Genomic DNA, 16,895 nt, shown 5'->3' with positions numbered 1-16,895 from the left:
CTTTGTTTAGATTTTGAAGTTCAGTGGAGGGAGCCCAATAATAGATCAGCAATTCTATAAGTTGTCAAAAAATAAATAAATCAGGGAGCGAATGTGTGTTTTCAAAGGTTTCACAAAATGGGCTACCATCCACTAATAATTTCAATGGAACACACATGCATCAGTACAGATAGTGAACTGCTGACTTTACCATCCACAAAGAAGTGGGCTTGATAGTGGCAGTTTACCTTAGCAAACATTATTTTCTTCCCTCCACTGAACTCCAAACTACAGAGTGATCCGAACAAGACTCCATATATGACATGTTTTTGTTTCAGGCTTCATGAAAATTCACAAGAAGTACAACGAACAAACCATTCAAAGCATTTATTTCTCATTACTGTAAAACAATCATATTTCTGTTAAATACTTTGACACTGACAGAAAGTAACTAAAAAAAGAATAAACCATTTGTTTTCAACAACAACAAAGCCTGAAAATGCCTAAAACCGAACTCCATTCAAAACACAAAGATTCAGAACAGGACAGATCCTTAGCAAATTTCTTTGCTTCCCAAATAGATGGAATGGAGAGATCAGTGCACATCACACACTATTGGGCAGGATTTTATGAATTTTCAGCTTTCTGGTAGACTGCTTTCACATGTCCCACAGTCACGATCTGTAGACCAGCCTCAGGTCTCCTGTCCAGAACTCAACAGACTCAGATACATACGAGTTCAAGTCAGGAGACCCAGGGCCAGTCCAGACATTGCAGTCTGTATGTAGACCATTAATGTCGGACGTGTGAAATCAGCCTGTCTTCTTTTAACGGTCTTCATATGCCCTGAACGATCCAACTTATATACCATGGTAACAATAAATGCCCCCTTTGTTTCCAAAGAGAACAGAACGATAATACTAAGAATAAGGTTTCCATATTTTTTCCAAGGAGTAACCATTATGCCTTGAATGGACAAAACCTAAAAGGATTAAAGGGATTTCTGGAATTTAAAGAAAACTAATTCTTCCGTCCTCTGCTGTTGGTTGTTTATGATAGTGCTACGTACATATCATCACACAAACAGTAAGATTGGCAGAACAACTGCAGTGGGGAAAGGATAATGGTTGGGCGTTATGATGTTTTTTTTTATATTTTAAATATGACAAAAAGGTTGATGGATCAACAGGTACCAATGTCACCCCTTCTCTTCCCTAAACTAGGTCTTGCAAAGACAAGCTGAGTCATTCATTTAGCTAGACAGTCCTTCCTCTTACCAAAAAATCTGCTGTTGAATCAATATGCAAATGAGGCTGAAGTGCTTTAGGAGCGTGGAAGATCTTCCCAAGCCTTTGTCACTGCAGCTCTATTCCTACATGACTGCCAGCTTCTTTACCGTGTGACTTCAAGCATAGAAGCTGTCAGTCAGGCAGAAGGCAGCAATGGGCGGAGAACAGAGACGGAGTGACAGAGGCTTGGGAACATCTTCCACATGCTGAAAGCAGTTCAGCCTCCTTTGCATATTGATTCAGATGTAGTAACAGAGGAACAGACTGTGGAGCTAAAGGTATTGTTGAACTGCTCTCTGTAAAAACTACATGTGCTTATAGTGTGCGGAGTGAAATCCTGCTGACAGATTCCCTTGAAAGGGAATCTGTCATCAGGTTTTCATACACCAAACTAATGTCACTTTAATGCTGATTAAATCCATACCTTTCTTTGAGAAATGTGTGTTTTAGGTTTAGAGAAATCTATTTTTGCTATATGCAATATCCATTGTATGCAAATGAATTGCAAATGCAGCGGATGGGACACTGCATTGCGGCCCTCCTTCCTTCTCTCCCTATTCTTCACCCGCTGCGTGCCAGTGACCGATAGGTCACTCTTCTCAGTGACCTGCTTTCCCCAGCAAGCTCTCATGAACACCATCATTGCCTGGGGTGGTACCTGTGCAGATTGATCGTCCAATTCTCACAATACCATCAGTATTGTACAGCACTTGTGCCGCCCCAGGCAATGATGGCACTGGCAAGAGATTTCACTAAGGGAAGCAGGTCACTGAAAGACAAGTAAACTATCAGTCACTGATGGGAGGCAGACGGCAAGAGAGGAATAGTTAGAGAGGGCAAGAGAGCCTTAAGTGCAGTGTCCCACCCCGCTGCACTAGAAACTAGTTTGCATGAAATTTGAACAATGGATTTCTCTAAAATGCAAACACAGATTTAGATGATATGGAAAGGTAGATAGATCTGGGTAGGTAGATTTGAAAGGTATGGATTTAATCAGAATTAAAGTAGTTTGTCAGCAGGTTTTTATACCCAAAACTGATTCCCTTTAACTTTTTTTTATTTCACTTTTTTTCTCTAAATATCTGATATTGAAAAGGATTTCCATTTGAAATTTAAACATGGCACATGGTAAATAAGATTACTAATTTTGCTAATATATGGCCATTATTAGGTTTTGCGTAAAAAATCCTTTACAATCGATGCAAGTTTAGAAATATTAAGGGCAAAGAATTATACCAACAGTGTTACATTCATCCACTTCCCCAGCTTATGATTTGGTCTAACATTAAACACAAAGCCTAACTTTTAAATTCCACAGAGACAACATGTAAAACACAGTGAACAGTTGTTGTTTTTCTTCCCATTTGCATGAAAGATGCTTCAGAGGAGACTCCTTTTAGTTTCCTTCTAGTTATGGTCTTCTTGGTAAGTTAGCTTCCAGTAAATGCTTTAAAAAAATAAAAATAAAAATTATTGCAGGTTTAACAATAGAGTAGAACAATCAAAACCTAAGATGATATTGTTGTACAGTAATATATATGATTTTAACAGTGAATTTTAGTTTTTAGGTTTGCATTTCTCGTCTTCTTCCAAGAGCCATACTGGTAGGAGGCATTGTTTTTTGCGAGACGAGTAGTAGTTTTGAATGACACCATCCATTTTATCATGCAATGTACTGAAAAACAGGAACGAAATTCCAAGAGCAATGAAATAATGGCAGAAATATGCAACTCCACCATAGCTTTTTGGGTTTTGTTTTTTACAATGTTCATTGTACAGTAAGACTGACCCGGAAACAAGATTCTTCAGGTCAGAACAATTTCTAAACTTGCAGAGATTTTTTTTAAATTTAAGTGGTGAAAAAAATTCAGGCGTTTGTAAAGAAAAAAATTGGCTTTTGTTAATATAGCCAGTAAGATTTTTATTTTTTTGTCTATAGAGCTGTGTGAGGCCTTATGTTTTGCACTGATGTTTTTTTTCTTTTACTGTCTTTATGGCATGGGTTAAATAATGTTATATTTTTTAGAAACTCAAAGTTTATAGGCATAAATATATGCCATAAAAATATAATTTTTTTTAAATTTTTATGGGGAAAAAATATTTTATTTCCCTTATGGCACCTGTACATGTAATTGTTTGATCCACAGTATTGTAGTATATAGTGTAACGGTCCAGGAACAGCCAGAGTGGCTTCAGGTTCACATTTATCATTCTAGAGCCTTTCCACATCAGGATTTTCAATCTAAACACTCTCCTGTTCCTTCTTTTAAGTAATACATCTTTCCTAAAAAAAAGATTAAATATCTATAATATAACGGTAGATGTGTCCGTCTGTCCGAAGCCTCTGTAGACTGCACAAGCGCGATGCACCTGCGCAGTCTGGCTCCAGACAGAAGAACGCATCCAGCCGTTACAGGTAAGAGGAGAGGATGGCACTGGAGATCGCAGTATTCATAGACACTGAATGCATACTGGGACGCCATAAGTACATACCTGACCGGGAGGAGTGTTGCTGCGGCGCCTCTTTTCGGGTCAGAGGCCGGGGCAGAAGTGCGGCGTCAGAATCGGTGCATGCGCCTAGCACGCTATCCGGCGGCATCTTAGTGAAGCCACATTTGCAGTGTGTCTTCAAAAAAATGGTGCCGCACAGCGTGGTATAGGCACACGCGTACTCCGGCAGCACACTCCTCCCCCGGCAATCAGGAGCAAGATGTGGGCGCCGGATGGGGGCAGCACATGCCAGGATGGGGGCGCAGGATGGAGCACATGACAGGAGGGGAACAGGATGGAGCACATGACAGGATGGGGAAGAGCACATGACAGGATGGGGGGGGGGAGCATGTAACAGGATGGGGGGAGCATATAACAGGATGGGGGGAGCATAGAACAGGATGGGGGGAGCATAGAACAGGATGGGGGAGCATAGAACAGGATGGGGGACCAAGATTGCGGAGCATGGACTAGGATGGAGACCATATACCAAAAAAAATGCTCGCCACCCAGGTGCAGAAAGGGTTCAATAGCTAGTACATATATATTGCTTACTATACAGTGCACTTCTTCTTTTACATCTTCCACCATCCCTTTATGGGAGGAGCTTGTAAAAAGAAAACAATCATTTATTACTAAGATTGCATAAACACAATGAGCTAATGTCATGCACCATTTGATATATCGACATACTGATGCAAAGAACTCCAGCCATGAGGTGGTTTAAAGTAGTATTGTAAAGTTATCTCTTGAGGAGCTCAGAGCTATGCAGTCTCCCAACTAACTGGTTTCTGGCAGGGAGGGCTCTCTGCATTAAGTGACAGTTCTGGTGAGTAGCACAAGTTCTGCTGCAACACATTCAACTATCAGTGGCACACTGATCTCATTATATTTACACATTTAGTTTACAGGACATCTGAACAAGCACATGGCTATGGAAACTGAGATCTGCGGTTAAGAGACCTGCTCTTAAGGCTGCAGGGCTTGTGAATTTAAAATATTTATAACAGCAGCTTGTCAGGAGTTGAGAGGGACAGCTTGTCAGGAGTTAAAAGGGAGAGAGAGGGAGATGAGACGCTCACTGCTGTATAAAAATCAATAAGCTTGAGAGAGGTGACTTATGTTAGGAAATATGTCCTCTCCTGCAATGTACCTACTGTGAACTCTTGGCCAGGGTCTGAGCAGGCAGTAGTGGCCAAGCTCAATGAAAACCATCTAATATACTATTGTAAGGACTCATTCGGATGTAAGTGTTGTATCTATTTTTTGAAAGGATATAATATGCACCCACTGTAATCTACGGTGCTAATCACATGTCCAATCACATGCTTTTCACGCACTGTGTGTCCATGCAAAACAGATGGAAACAAGTCCGTTTTTATTCCTGGCAGCACAGATGACAAGGGCTAATATAAGTCTATGGGTCTGTAAAAAAAACATACACCGGATGGCATCCGTGTTTAACATTGCAAAGTATAGGAGAAGCCTTAGAATGGATTTCTTTTTTTTAATCCATCAGTGAAAAACACTGATGACACGATGGTAAAGACGGACACACTGATGCAAAACATTGATGACACCGGTAGCATTTTTTTATGTACGTGTTTAAACACGGATGTCTGAATGAGGCTTATAGAAGTTGTCCGGTATTTTTTTTAAATTGCCCAATGTATTCAGCATGAGAGCATAATTATATTTGTAAATACCTTGCGTTGCTGATAATGCCTGTGAGCGGCGCTATTGGTGGCCGCTCACAGGCATCACGTGACCACGCGCTGACGTCCCGTCTATTTAGGCGTGACTCAGCACTGGGGTCCCCGTGGTGTCTGCTGGGTTGTGGGCGGGGTTATTCCCCACGTCACACCCGGCTTTCCCAATGAATGAGGAGAGGGAGAACGCGCGGTGGATGCTGGGTGTGACGTGGGAGGTAACCTTGCACACAACCCAGCAGACACCGGTGGAACGCGGAAGAGGGACCCACGGCTGCAGCCTGGACTTGTCGTGACATCAGCGGATGTCAGAGCCGGCTGCAGCCGGGGGTCACGAGATGCCTGTGAGCGGTCAGTAATAGCGCCGCTCACGGCATTATCTGCAACACAAGGTATTTACAGAGATACTTCTGCCCACATGCTGAATACATTGGGCAACTTAAAAAAAAGTACCGGTCAACCCCATTAAGATAAAATAGAAACTAGAAGCCAATTACAAACATGTTTATTTTCATGTTGTTTAACTGAAGCAATTTAATAACTTGAAAATATCAATTTAAGGGAAATCTGTCAACAGGTTTATGCTTCTGAATCAGAGGGATGTATAAAATAGGGACATAGATCCTGATTCTAGCAATGTGTCACGTATTGGGCTCCTTGTTAGTTTTGATATCACTATTTTATCTGGTAGTCTTCTCAAGCTGTTTAACTCTGCCCACACAAATTATTCATAGTTTTCTGTCTACAATATGCATAGGCAGAAATCGGACAATCAGTGGAGGCAGGGCTACCCGGGGCACATGTGTCACCCCAGGCCTGGATGCCACAAACGTTAAAGGTTGTGTCTGAGAGCAGGAGGGAGGTTCCATGGTCAGGGACCATTAGCATGCAGCACCTCCTGTCCCAGGCCAGTAGGGGGAGCAGGCTGCCCCTATAAAAGCTGGCGCTGAGGGCAGGGTTAGAGAGACCAGGACCCACTTCTGAAGCATCCAGAAGGGTTCCCAGAGGAAAGGGACAGGTCAGCAGCAGCTGAGGAGTCCAGGAGGCATAGGAGGAACAGCAAGCCAGGGACAGAGGCGACGAGAGCCGGTCCTGGCTGAGAGAGAACTACACAACTGGACACTGGGGTCCGAGGCTGCCAGGGTTGCAAGCCCGGCAGCAGATAACCAACCCGCAAGGGATTTCAGGTCCCTTGGCCTAAGAAGCCTGAAGGCTCCACCACACAGAGGGACCGGTACAGCACACAGAGGCAACAGGTACCTAAGGCCCGAGTCGCAAGCCATACAGGCGTAGTACACGGCCAGCTCAGGGACGTGGGCTATCACACCACAAAAAGGGGGATAGTCAGCAAGGGCAGAGAGAGAACGGTAGGCCTACCCACTCACCCTGACCAGTGGGGCTCGCCCGAATGCTCTCAGACACCCAGGCCTATTCCTACCCTGTACTCCTGTTGGGTCATTAGTACTAACTACAATAAAGACCCTGGACTGTTTGAAGCAGACTCTGAACCCTTATTATTGCGGCCTGCACCATCACCCCCAGCATCCTATCACACTGCCCTGAGGCTACACTCTTCCCGTGGGAAGTTATCCTGTCCCTGTGCTGCATACCAACATCAGCCTCAGCGGTCTGCCTTGCAGCAGCGGTCATCCCTGACCGCAATCCACGGGTGGCGTAGTCGGACATTCAAAACCCTACAAATAGACTGCCACAGCATTGGGTCTGACCACCCTGAGCCACGGGATCGGGTTGCCACTACTACCCCCATCATTGCACAGAAGCCCGGTTCCGGGTACTCCACGGCCCAGGGGGCGAGTCAGCTTTGGCGTACTCGGCAGGATTGTGACCAACCCGCCACAAACGGGTATTGCGCGCCTGAAAAAGACTGTACACGTACCTCAAAAGGAAGTTTCCCGCCATTCGGAGCCGTTTCCCGCCATCTTCAGCAGTTTTCCCGCCATCTTCAGCCGTTTTCCCGCCATCGGACGCCATCTTTGGGACGCCGCGCGGGAAGAAGAGGGGCGTGAACGTCCAAACCGCGCGAGACCTGAAGCCCCGCCCTACGCACCGACGCTGCGCAAGGTCCTGGAAGGAGTGAGAGCGACGCTGACATCACCAGGACGCGACGCAAGGTCCTCGCCCGGAGCAGCACCAGCGGAGCCGCGGCCTACGGAAGAGGTAGGCCACGATTAACTGGGGGGGGGGGGAGGAGATGACGGACACGGAGGGACCTTCTACCACCAGCATGGCTGCAGCAGCGGTGATGCCGTTCTCCATGTCCTACATCCCCGGAGCAGCCTGGCTGCCCCAATACTCAGGGGAATCCCATACATTAACTGACTTTAAGGAAAGACTGCACAGTTTATTTAAAGTTTATCCCCTGACAGAAGAACAGAAAGTGAGCATTCTGACGGGACAGCTCACCGGTGCAGCCCAGCGGGAAGTGAAATCATGGTCAGATGAGGAGAAAAGGACTGTAAAGGACATTCTGACCCGGCTGCGGAGTACCTTTGATACCCGTACCTCAGCAGAAATCAAAATGCGGTTCTATGGCTGTAAGCAGCGGGCCCAAGATAGTATAAGAGACTATGCCTTGAACCTGCAAGAAGCTCTGGGAGCAATCAAGCAAGCTGACCCTGGCAGCGTGCAGGACACTGATAAACTGTTGACTGATCAGTTCATAAAAGGTCTGCTGTCCAGCGCCCACAGAACCCAGCTGCGCCTCATGGCCCTACAGAACCCCGATTTGACTTTTGAACAGTTCAAGGATAGGGCCATCCGGGTGCTCCGAGAACCCGCACCAAGTGGCGCTGTAGCTTTCCGGCGCCCTGCCATCACTTACCACCAGGGGGCGGCGCCCTACCCCGCAGACCTTGTGGGGGCTGATGCTCAGGCCCTAAATCCATCCCAGCCTGCAAACCTGCACCATCAGGTCCAAGAGCTAACAAAGAGTGTGGCTGCATTGACTAGGACTGTACAGTCGTTACAGGTGGAACCATCAAGACCAATCAAGCTGGCTTACAGTCCGGAGGATGTCCCGTGGCGTCGACGGAGGAGGAACCCGTCGTCCAGAGGAAGGCCCACCGACCGCTACACCGAGGATGGACAGCCGATTTGCCGGCGTTGCAGCCAGCCAGGACATATAGCAAGGTATTGTACTTTAAATGGGTCCGACCTGGGGCAGAGGGCCAACCCCCAGGCATAAGGTCATCAGGCCCATCTAATTGGCGCGATAAGTACGTGAGGGGACGCCCGGTCTTACCCGTAGTGCTGGACAGTATCCTCACGAGTGCACTGCTGGACACCGGGTCTCAAGTGACTACTATCCCCTACGTACTTTTCAAGCGGTACTGGAGTAACGCCGACATAACCCGCTATCCAGACGATGACTTAAGCATCATCGCCAGCAATGGCCAACCCGTGCCGCAGGTGGGGTTCAGAGAGACGACCATTAAGATTGGTAAGGTGGAACTGCCGGCACAGGGAGTGATCATTGTGGACATTGACCGTCGTGAAAGTCACCCTAAAATAACCTTGGGTACTAGTGTGATTGAAAACTGTCTTTCAGAAGTAATTGTGATTTTGCAGCAGGTGGCGATGAATGCGAGCTCCAGCCAACAGAGGGTCCTCCAGAAAGAGATAAGAGCCCTGATGAGACGGCAACAGGTAGAACTGTCTGGTGGTGAGATCGGTAGCGTGAGGATGAGCGACCCGTTCCCCATTGCCATGCCTCCCAAAAGTGAAATGATGATCTGGTGTCGGACTGCAAGCGGGTTAAGAGGGAGAGACTACCAAGCCATGGTAGAACCCGTGTACTCAGACAGCAGGCCCACCATTTTGACAGCCAGGGGGGTGGTTGATGTCCACCATGGAAGGGTGCCCGTCCGGATCTTAAACATCGGGGAAAGGGAAGTACACTTGCCCCGGTACGCTACACTCGCCAAATTATTTGCCGTCGAACACAGTGCTATCAGGGTCGTGGAACCCTTGCCTCCATCTTCCCCGGTGGAGGGTAATGGCTCCCAGAAACACAAGGAGGACTGGTGCCAGAAACTCCATGTGGGTGCCGACTCCACTCCCCTGCACGAAAAACAAGGAGTCTACCAGGTGGTTCAGGAGTACGAGAGAATTTTTAGTAAGCACCCGCTAGACTTCGGCCGAGTAAAGGGAATAGAACACCACATCCCCAAGGGGAGCCACCCACCAATAAAAGAGAGACACAGACCTGTACCTCCTGCACATTATCAAAACGCAAAGGGTATGCTGAGAGAAATGAAAGAAGCTGGGGTCATTAGAGATAGCTGTAGCCCCTGGGCAGCTCCCTTAGTTTTGGTAAGAAAGAAAGACGGTACCATGAGAATGTGCGTGGACTATAGAAAGTTCAATCGTATCACCCATAAAGACGCGTACCCGTTACCTAGGATAGAGGAGTCTTTAGCAGCCCTAAAATCAGCTAACTTCTTCTCTACTTTGGACCTTACTAGCGGGTACTGGCAGGTTCCTGTGGCAGAGGCTGACAAGGAGAAGACCGCCTCCACCACCCCGATGGGATTGAGCAAATTCAACTGTATGCCCTTCGGGCTCTGCAACGCACCAGGGGCCTTCCAGACGCTGATGGAATGCTGTCTAGGGCACCGAAACTTCGAGACGGTCCTACTCTACCTGGACGATGTTATTGTCTATTCGAAGACCTACGAGGACCATCTAAAGCACCTGGCCGAGGTGTTCGAAGCCCTGGCAGGCTATGGCATGAAGGTGAAACCCTCAAAGTGTCACCTGTTGAAACCGAAGGTCCAGTACCTAGGACACGTGGTGAGTGCAGAGGGAGTAGCCCCCGACCCCGACAAAGTTACAGCCATCAAGAGCTGGCCAAGCCCCTCTAACATCAAAGAAGTGAGGCAATTCCTCGGGTTGGTAGGCTACTACCGAAGGTTCATCCCTGCGTTCACAAAGATGGCAGCCCCTATGCAGGAGCTCCTGATAGGCCAGTCTAAATCCAGAAGTCACAAGCCACCCTTCAAGTGGGACAAGCCGGAAGAGGAGTCCTTCCGCCAGTTGAAGATGGCCCTCACGGGGGATGAGATCCTAGCCTACCCCGATTATGACCAGCCTTTTATCCTCCACACAGACGCCAGTAATGTGGGGCTGGGAGCCGTACTGTCGCAGAACCAATAGGGCAGAGAAAGGGTGATCGAGTATGCCAGCCGGAAGCTGAGGCCCACTGAAAGAAACCCGGAGAATTAGAGCTCCTTCAAGCTAGAATTCTTGGCACTGGTGTGGGCCGTCACAGAAAGGTTTAAGCATTACCTTGCCTCCGCAAAGTTCACTGAGTACACGGACAACAACCCGCTGACACACCTGGACAATGCAAGACTAGGTGCCCTAGAACAGCGGTGGATGGCCCGGCTATCAAATTATGACTTCACAATCAAATACCGGACAAGCAGAACCAAAGCCAACGCAGACGCCCTATCAAGAATTCCCCACCTACCTGAAGGAGAAGACGACTCGGAAGAGCTGGAGGAAATAGAGCTCCCTGCGTTCCACCGGTATGGGGCCACTCAGTATTCTCACCGGGTAAGAGACAAAGACTTAACCACCGTCATGTTCAACCCCTTACCCCACCACGGCTGGGCTGAAACGCAAGATAGTGACCCTGCAATACGCCTGGTGAAAGGTCTGTTAACCCAGGCAGACGCTAGCCCTGGCCCGGACGCTCCAGAGGAAGCCAAGCAGATATGGAAGGAGAAAAGCAGGCTATTCCTCTACGAAGGTAAGCTGTGCAGAAGGCTTGTCAACCACCGGACGCACGAGCTGACCTGGCAGATAGTGGTCCCAAGGCGAGATGCAGCAATGGTCCTGGAGGCCTACCATGACAGAGCGGGACACTTCGGGTGGAAGAAACCGGAGTTCCTACTGAGAGAGTGGTTCTACTGGGTCGGTATGAGAAGGGCCATAGAGAAGTGGCGCAGGGACTGCGGCCCATGTCACCTCAGAAGGAAGGACCGTACCAGCCAGCAAACACCCTTGAGGCCCATCGTCACCAGGCAGCCTCTTGAGCTGGTAGCTCTGGACCATGTGAAATTGGCTCCAAGCCGGTCGGGCTACGTCTATGCCCTGACAATTGTGGACCATTACTCCCGGTTCCTGGTGGTGGTTCCTGTTAAAGACCTGACAGCCCAAACAGCGGCCAGAGCCTTCCAGCAACACTTCTGCCGTCAAAATGGGTATCCGGAACAGGTTTTGACAGATCAAGGTCCAGCGTTTGAGGCTGAAGTATTCCAGGAGTTCTGCAATCTCTACGGCTGTAGGAAGATTCGGACAACGCCTTACCACCCGCAAACCAACGGGTTGTGTGAGAAAATGAACAATATCGTCATTGATCTCCTCAAGACGTTGCCCCTGGAAGAACGCAGCCTGTGGCCGGAGAAGCTGCCAGACCTGATTGACTTGTACAACCATATCCCGGTGAATGCTACAAATTGCACCCCGGCTTACCTGATGCGAGCAAGACCAGGTAAGCTGCCGATAGACCTGGAGATGGGAGTCCTGACACCCGAGGACACCTCCCCAGACGTGGACTGGGATACGGAACGGCGGCTACAGTACAAGAAGGTACAGGAGAGTGTGGAGAGGAGTCTGGCTCAAGCGAGAGAAAAGCAAGAGAGGCTCTTCAACCAACGCGCCCCTGCTGGTCCCCTGGAACGTGGTGAGCAGGTCCTGAAGCGGAAGAGAAGGCTTCACAAGCAGGACGACCAGTGGGAGAGAGACCGGTACACAGTACTGCAGTCCGACCACGACAACCCGAAGGTATGTGTGATTACCAAGGCTGGAGGAGAAACTACTAGCACCGTCTCCAGAGACCACCTAAAACGGTGCCCCGAGCAACTACAGAGTCCAAGTGAAGATCAAGATGACCTTGAACCCACAGAGGACAAGGAAGAAATGATCAGCACAGATCTCGGAGAGTTCCCCCGGACCTGGACTCGGATAAATGGCGCGATAATGGTACCCGTCCTACACTTCCTTCAGCCTACCCAGCAGGAGCCTACAGGAGAGCAGGAAGAACAAGAAGAACAAGCAGCCCCGGAGGCAGAAGAACCTACGCCAGCAGCCCAGGAGAGTCAACCCTCTGCTGACAATGAGCCTGCCATGCCTGCGGTAAGCCAAAGAACGCGCAGACAGCTGCCTGCCCTGCCTGTGAACCCAGCTAGTAGCTGTACCCTAAAAGCTAGTGGGGAAAGCCAGGTTAGACCACCACCAGACAGTGGGTTAAGGAGGTCAACCCGGAGCACTAGGGGTCAAATACCAGCTCGCTGGAAGACCTAAATGTATAATGTATATATTTAATGTGTTATGTTTGTACCCTGGTTATTAATAATGTTTCTCCAGTTTTCCTAGATGCAATGGACTGACAGGTTATGGACAGTGAATAACCGGAACTACCACGTAGATAGTTGCACTTGGTGCCCTCTTGTGAAGTTGGCCACAGAAGAAAAACCTGTCCGGCGTGGCCCCCTTGTGGCCCAAAGTAGGTAGCTCATCCTTGTCGCCACGCCCAAGGCCAGGAACTTGGGGTTTATGGAGACAGGTCCCCACTTCGCCTTATTTGGTGATATGGACACCCGGTCACAGACCACACTGTGACCTAAAGAACTCAATATGTGGTGTTATTTGTTATTTCCTTCTCAGTTGTGTTTATGGTCATGCATTTATACCCTGTATTTGTGTTTTCTGTTTAGTCCCGGAGTACTAAAATTTTACTAGGGGGGAATGTGTCACCCCAGGCCTGGATGCCTCAAACATTAAAGACTGTGTCTCAGAGCAGGAGGGAGGTTCCCTGGTCAGGGACCATTAGCATGCAACACCTCCTGTCCCAGGCCAGTAGGGGGAGCAGGCTGCCCCTATAAAAGCTGGCACTGAGGGCAGGGTTAGAGAGACCAGGACCCACTTCTGAAGCATCCAGAAGGGTTCCCAGAGGAAAGGGACAGGTCAGCAGCAGCTGAGGAGTCCAGGAGGCATAGGAGGAACAGCAAGCCAAGGACAGAGGCGACGAGAGCCGGTCCTGGCTGAGAGAGAACTACACAACCGGACACTGGGGTCCGAGGCTGCCAGGGTTGCAAGCTCGGCAGCAGATAACCAACCCGCAAGGGATTTCAGGTCCCTTGGCCTAAGAAGCCTGGAGGCTCCGCCACACAGAGGGACCGGTACAGCACAGAGAAGCAACAGGTACCTAAGGCCCGAGTCGCAAGCCATACAGGCGTAGTACTCGGCCAGCTCAGGGACGTGGGCTATCACACCACAAAAAGGGGGATAGTCAGCAAGGGCAGAGAGAAAACGGTAGGCCTACCCACTCACCCTGACCAGTGGGGCTCGCCCGAATGCTCTCAGACACCCAGGCCTATTCCTACCCTGTACTCCTGTTGGGTCATTAGTACTAACTACAATAAAGACCCTGGACTGTTTGAAGCAGACTCTGAACCCTTATTATTGCGGCCTGCACCATCACCCCCAGCATCCTATCACACTGCCCTGAGGCTACACTCTTCCCGTGGGGAGTTATCCTATCCCTGTGCTGCATACCAACATCAGCCTCAGCCGTCTGCCTTGCAGCGGCGGACATCCCTGACCGTAATCCACAGGTGGCGTAGTCGGACATTCAAAACCCTACAAATAGACTGCCACAGCATTTGGTCTGACCACCCTGAGCCACGGGATCGGGTTGCCACTACTACCCCCATCATTGCACAGAAGCCCGGTTGCGGGTACCCCACGGCCCAGGGGGCGAGTCACACACGACTATCGAGAACTACACAGCAGAAGCACTAAAAAAACCTGACCATTATCTCCTAACAGAATAAAGCAAGTGTGAACAGATGCAACTTATAACTGAATAATATACAAACAAAAGAATACAGTCACATTCTGTACACCTTAAAGATGTATGCAAACACTGAATGCATGAACTTTAGCCTGCATTACTGCTATAAAAAATATACCTGTAGAACTCAGCTACTTAGCGCATAAATTGGCTAATTCATTTGGGGACACCAGTCACAACAAAGCGTACCCTTCTCTGGTAGGATCCTAAAACCTCCGGGTGATTCGTTTTCAGTCAAATATGGAGAACTTGCTGTTGCCGCTGGGCACCAATGAATATGTCAATATGTGCGCCAAGCACCTTGTGTCTATAAGTATATTCTATATAGCAGGAATGCAGGTTACATTTCATATATTCAATGTCTGCATACATCTCTGCATATATAGAGTGCTGCTGTATTCTTCTGTTTGTATACATAACAGGAGCACATTACTGAGAAAACTAGCAGCACTGCAGCAATACAGTGTTTTATGAAAACTACAGTAAACAGGCATACAGTGGGTACGGAAAGTATTCAGACCCCTTTAAATTTTTCACTCTTTGTTTCATTGCAGCCATTTGGTAAATTCTAAAAAGTTCATTTTTTTTCTCATTAAAGTACACTCTGCATATGACTAGACTGAAAAAAACAGAAATGTAGAAATTTTTGCAAATTTCTTAAAAAAGAAAAACTGAAATATCACATAGTCATATAGTATTCAGACCCTTTGCTCAGACACTCATATTTAAGTCACATGCTGTCCATTTCCTTGTGATCCTCCTTGAGATGGTTCTACACTGGAGTTCAGCTGTGTTTTATTAAACTTGATTTGGAAAGGCACACACCTGTCTATATAATACCTCACAGCTCACAGTGCGTGTCAGACCAAATGAGAATCATGAGCTCAAAAGAACTGCCCAAGGAGCTCAGAGACAGAATTGTGGCAAGGCACAGATCTGGCCAAGGTTACAAAAGAATTTCTGCATTACTAAAGGTTTCTAAGAGCACAATGGACTCCATAATCCTTAAATGGAAGACGTTTGGGGCTACCCGAAGTCTTCCTAGACCTGGCCGTCCAGCCAAACTGAGCAATCGTGGGAGAAGAGCCTTGGTGAGAGAGGTAAAGAAGAACCCCAAGATTACTGTGGCTGAGCTCCAGAAATGCAGTAGGGAGATGGGAGAAAGTTCCACAAAGTCAACTATCACTGCAGCCCTCCACCAGTCGGGCCTTTATGGCAGGGTGGCCCGACAGAAGCATCAGGTGGTGGCAGCATCATGCTATGGGGTGTTTATCAGCTGCAGGGACAGGACGACTGGTTGCAATTGAAGGAAACATGAATGCGGCCAAGTACAGAGATATCCTGGATGAAAACCTCTTTCAGAGTGCTCTGGACCTCAGACTTCACCGAAGGTTCACCTTCCAACAAAACAATGACCCTAAGCACACAGCTAAAATAACAAAGGAGTGGCTTCAGAACAATTCTGTGACCATTCTTGACTGGCCCAGCCAGAGCCCTGACCTAAACCCAATAGAGCATCTCTGGAGAGACCTGAAAATGGCTGTCCACCAATGTTCACCATCCAACTTGACGGAACCGGAGAGGATCTGCAAGGAAGAATTACATAGGATCCCCAAATCCAGGTGAGAAAAACTTGTTGCATCATTCCCAAGAAGACTCCTGCATATACTACCTCAAAAGGGTGCTTCTACTTAATACTGAGCAAAGGGACTGAATACTTATAACCATGTGATATTTCAGTTTTTCTTTTTGAATAAATTTGAAAAAATTTCTACATTTGTTTTTTTTTCAGTCAAGATGGGGTGCAGAGTGTACTTTAATGAGAAAAAAATGAACTTTTTAGAATTTTCCAAGTGGCTGCAATGAAACAAAGAGTGAAAAATGTAAAGGGGTCTGAATACTACTTATACCCACTGTATAAGAGACATCTCTGGAAAAAGGGTCTCTGTCCCTTCTTTTTGGTGATCTCAGATGAAGCAGAAAAATCTCATGGTGACAAATTCTCTTTTAAAGACCTGATAAATTGGGTTCAGATTCCACTGACTTTCACAAGAATTAATCCTGTTAAACTATAAATCTGCTCAAGAATTTTAACCCCTTCACAACCTTAGACGTAGCAATCCGTCCTGGTTAGGAACGACTTGCCGACCTATGACGTCTGTGACTCGCCCTCTGGGCCGAGGGGCACCCGGAACCGGGCTTCTGGGGGTTGTAGTCTCCGTGGCGGTGACCCGGTCCCGTGGCTCAGGGTGGTCAGGCCAATGGCGGTATTTTGTGGGGGTTTTAGGTTAATTGTCCGACTACGCCACCCGTGGATTGCGGTCAGTGCGGACAGCCGCTGCAAGGCAGACCGCTGGGGCTGATGGTGTATGCAGCTGAGGTAGTGTGACTCCCCACGGGAAGAGTGCAGCCCCAGGGTAGAGAATGTGGATGATGGGAGTGATGGTGCGCGGGCCTCCCAGCACTAGTAGTGCTGGTGCGGCGATGAAGCACAGAGACGTGGGGTTGCAGTTCAAGTTCTTTACTCACAGTTCTTTATGTCCCAAG

The 16,895-nt window shown here is 48.1% G+C and overlaps 1 protein-coding gene across 3 annotated transcripts in view; it reads right to left on the bottom strand.

Moving 5' to 3' along the window:
• Window positions 1-351: 351 nt before the first annotated feature.
• Window positions 352-16,895, bottom strand: part of LOC141149631 (uncharacterized) — a 54,063-nt gene continuing 37,519 nt past the window's right edge. For 2 of the 3 annotated variants that reach the window (XM_073636908.1, XM_073636909.1), the window contains one exon: window positions 352-2,715. Coding sequence is in view for 1 of the 3 variants with exons in the window: in XM_073636909.1 (XP_073493010.1) it covers window positions 2,680-2,715 (36 nt within the window). In the remaining 2 variants the exon portion in view is untranslated. Of the gene's footprint in view, window positions 2,716-4,313; window positions 4,366-16,895 lie in introns of all 3 variants that reach the window. The other variant, XR_012245937.1, reaches the window with a different exon arrangement.

Source organism: Phyllobates terribilis, unplaced genomic scaffold (genome assembly GCF_046119375.1).
Source record: "Phyllobates terribilis strain yellow unplaced genomic scaffold, ASM4611937v1 Scaffold_1__5_contigs__length_1240528914, whole genome shotgun sequence".
In the NCBI taxonomy this organism is placed as follows: domain Eukaryota; kingdom Metazoa; phylum Chordata; class Amphibia; order Anura; family Dendrobatidae; genus Phyllobates; species Phyllobates terribilis.
This window is presented reverse-complemented; position numbering and strand designations above follow the sequence as displayed.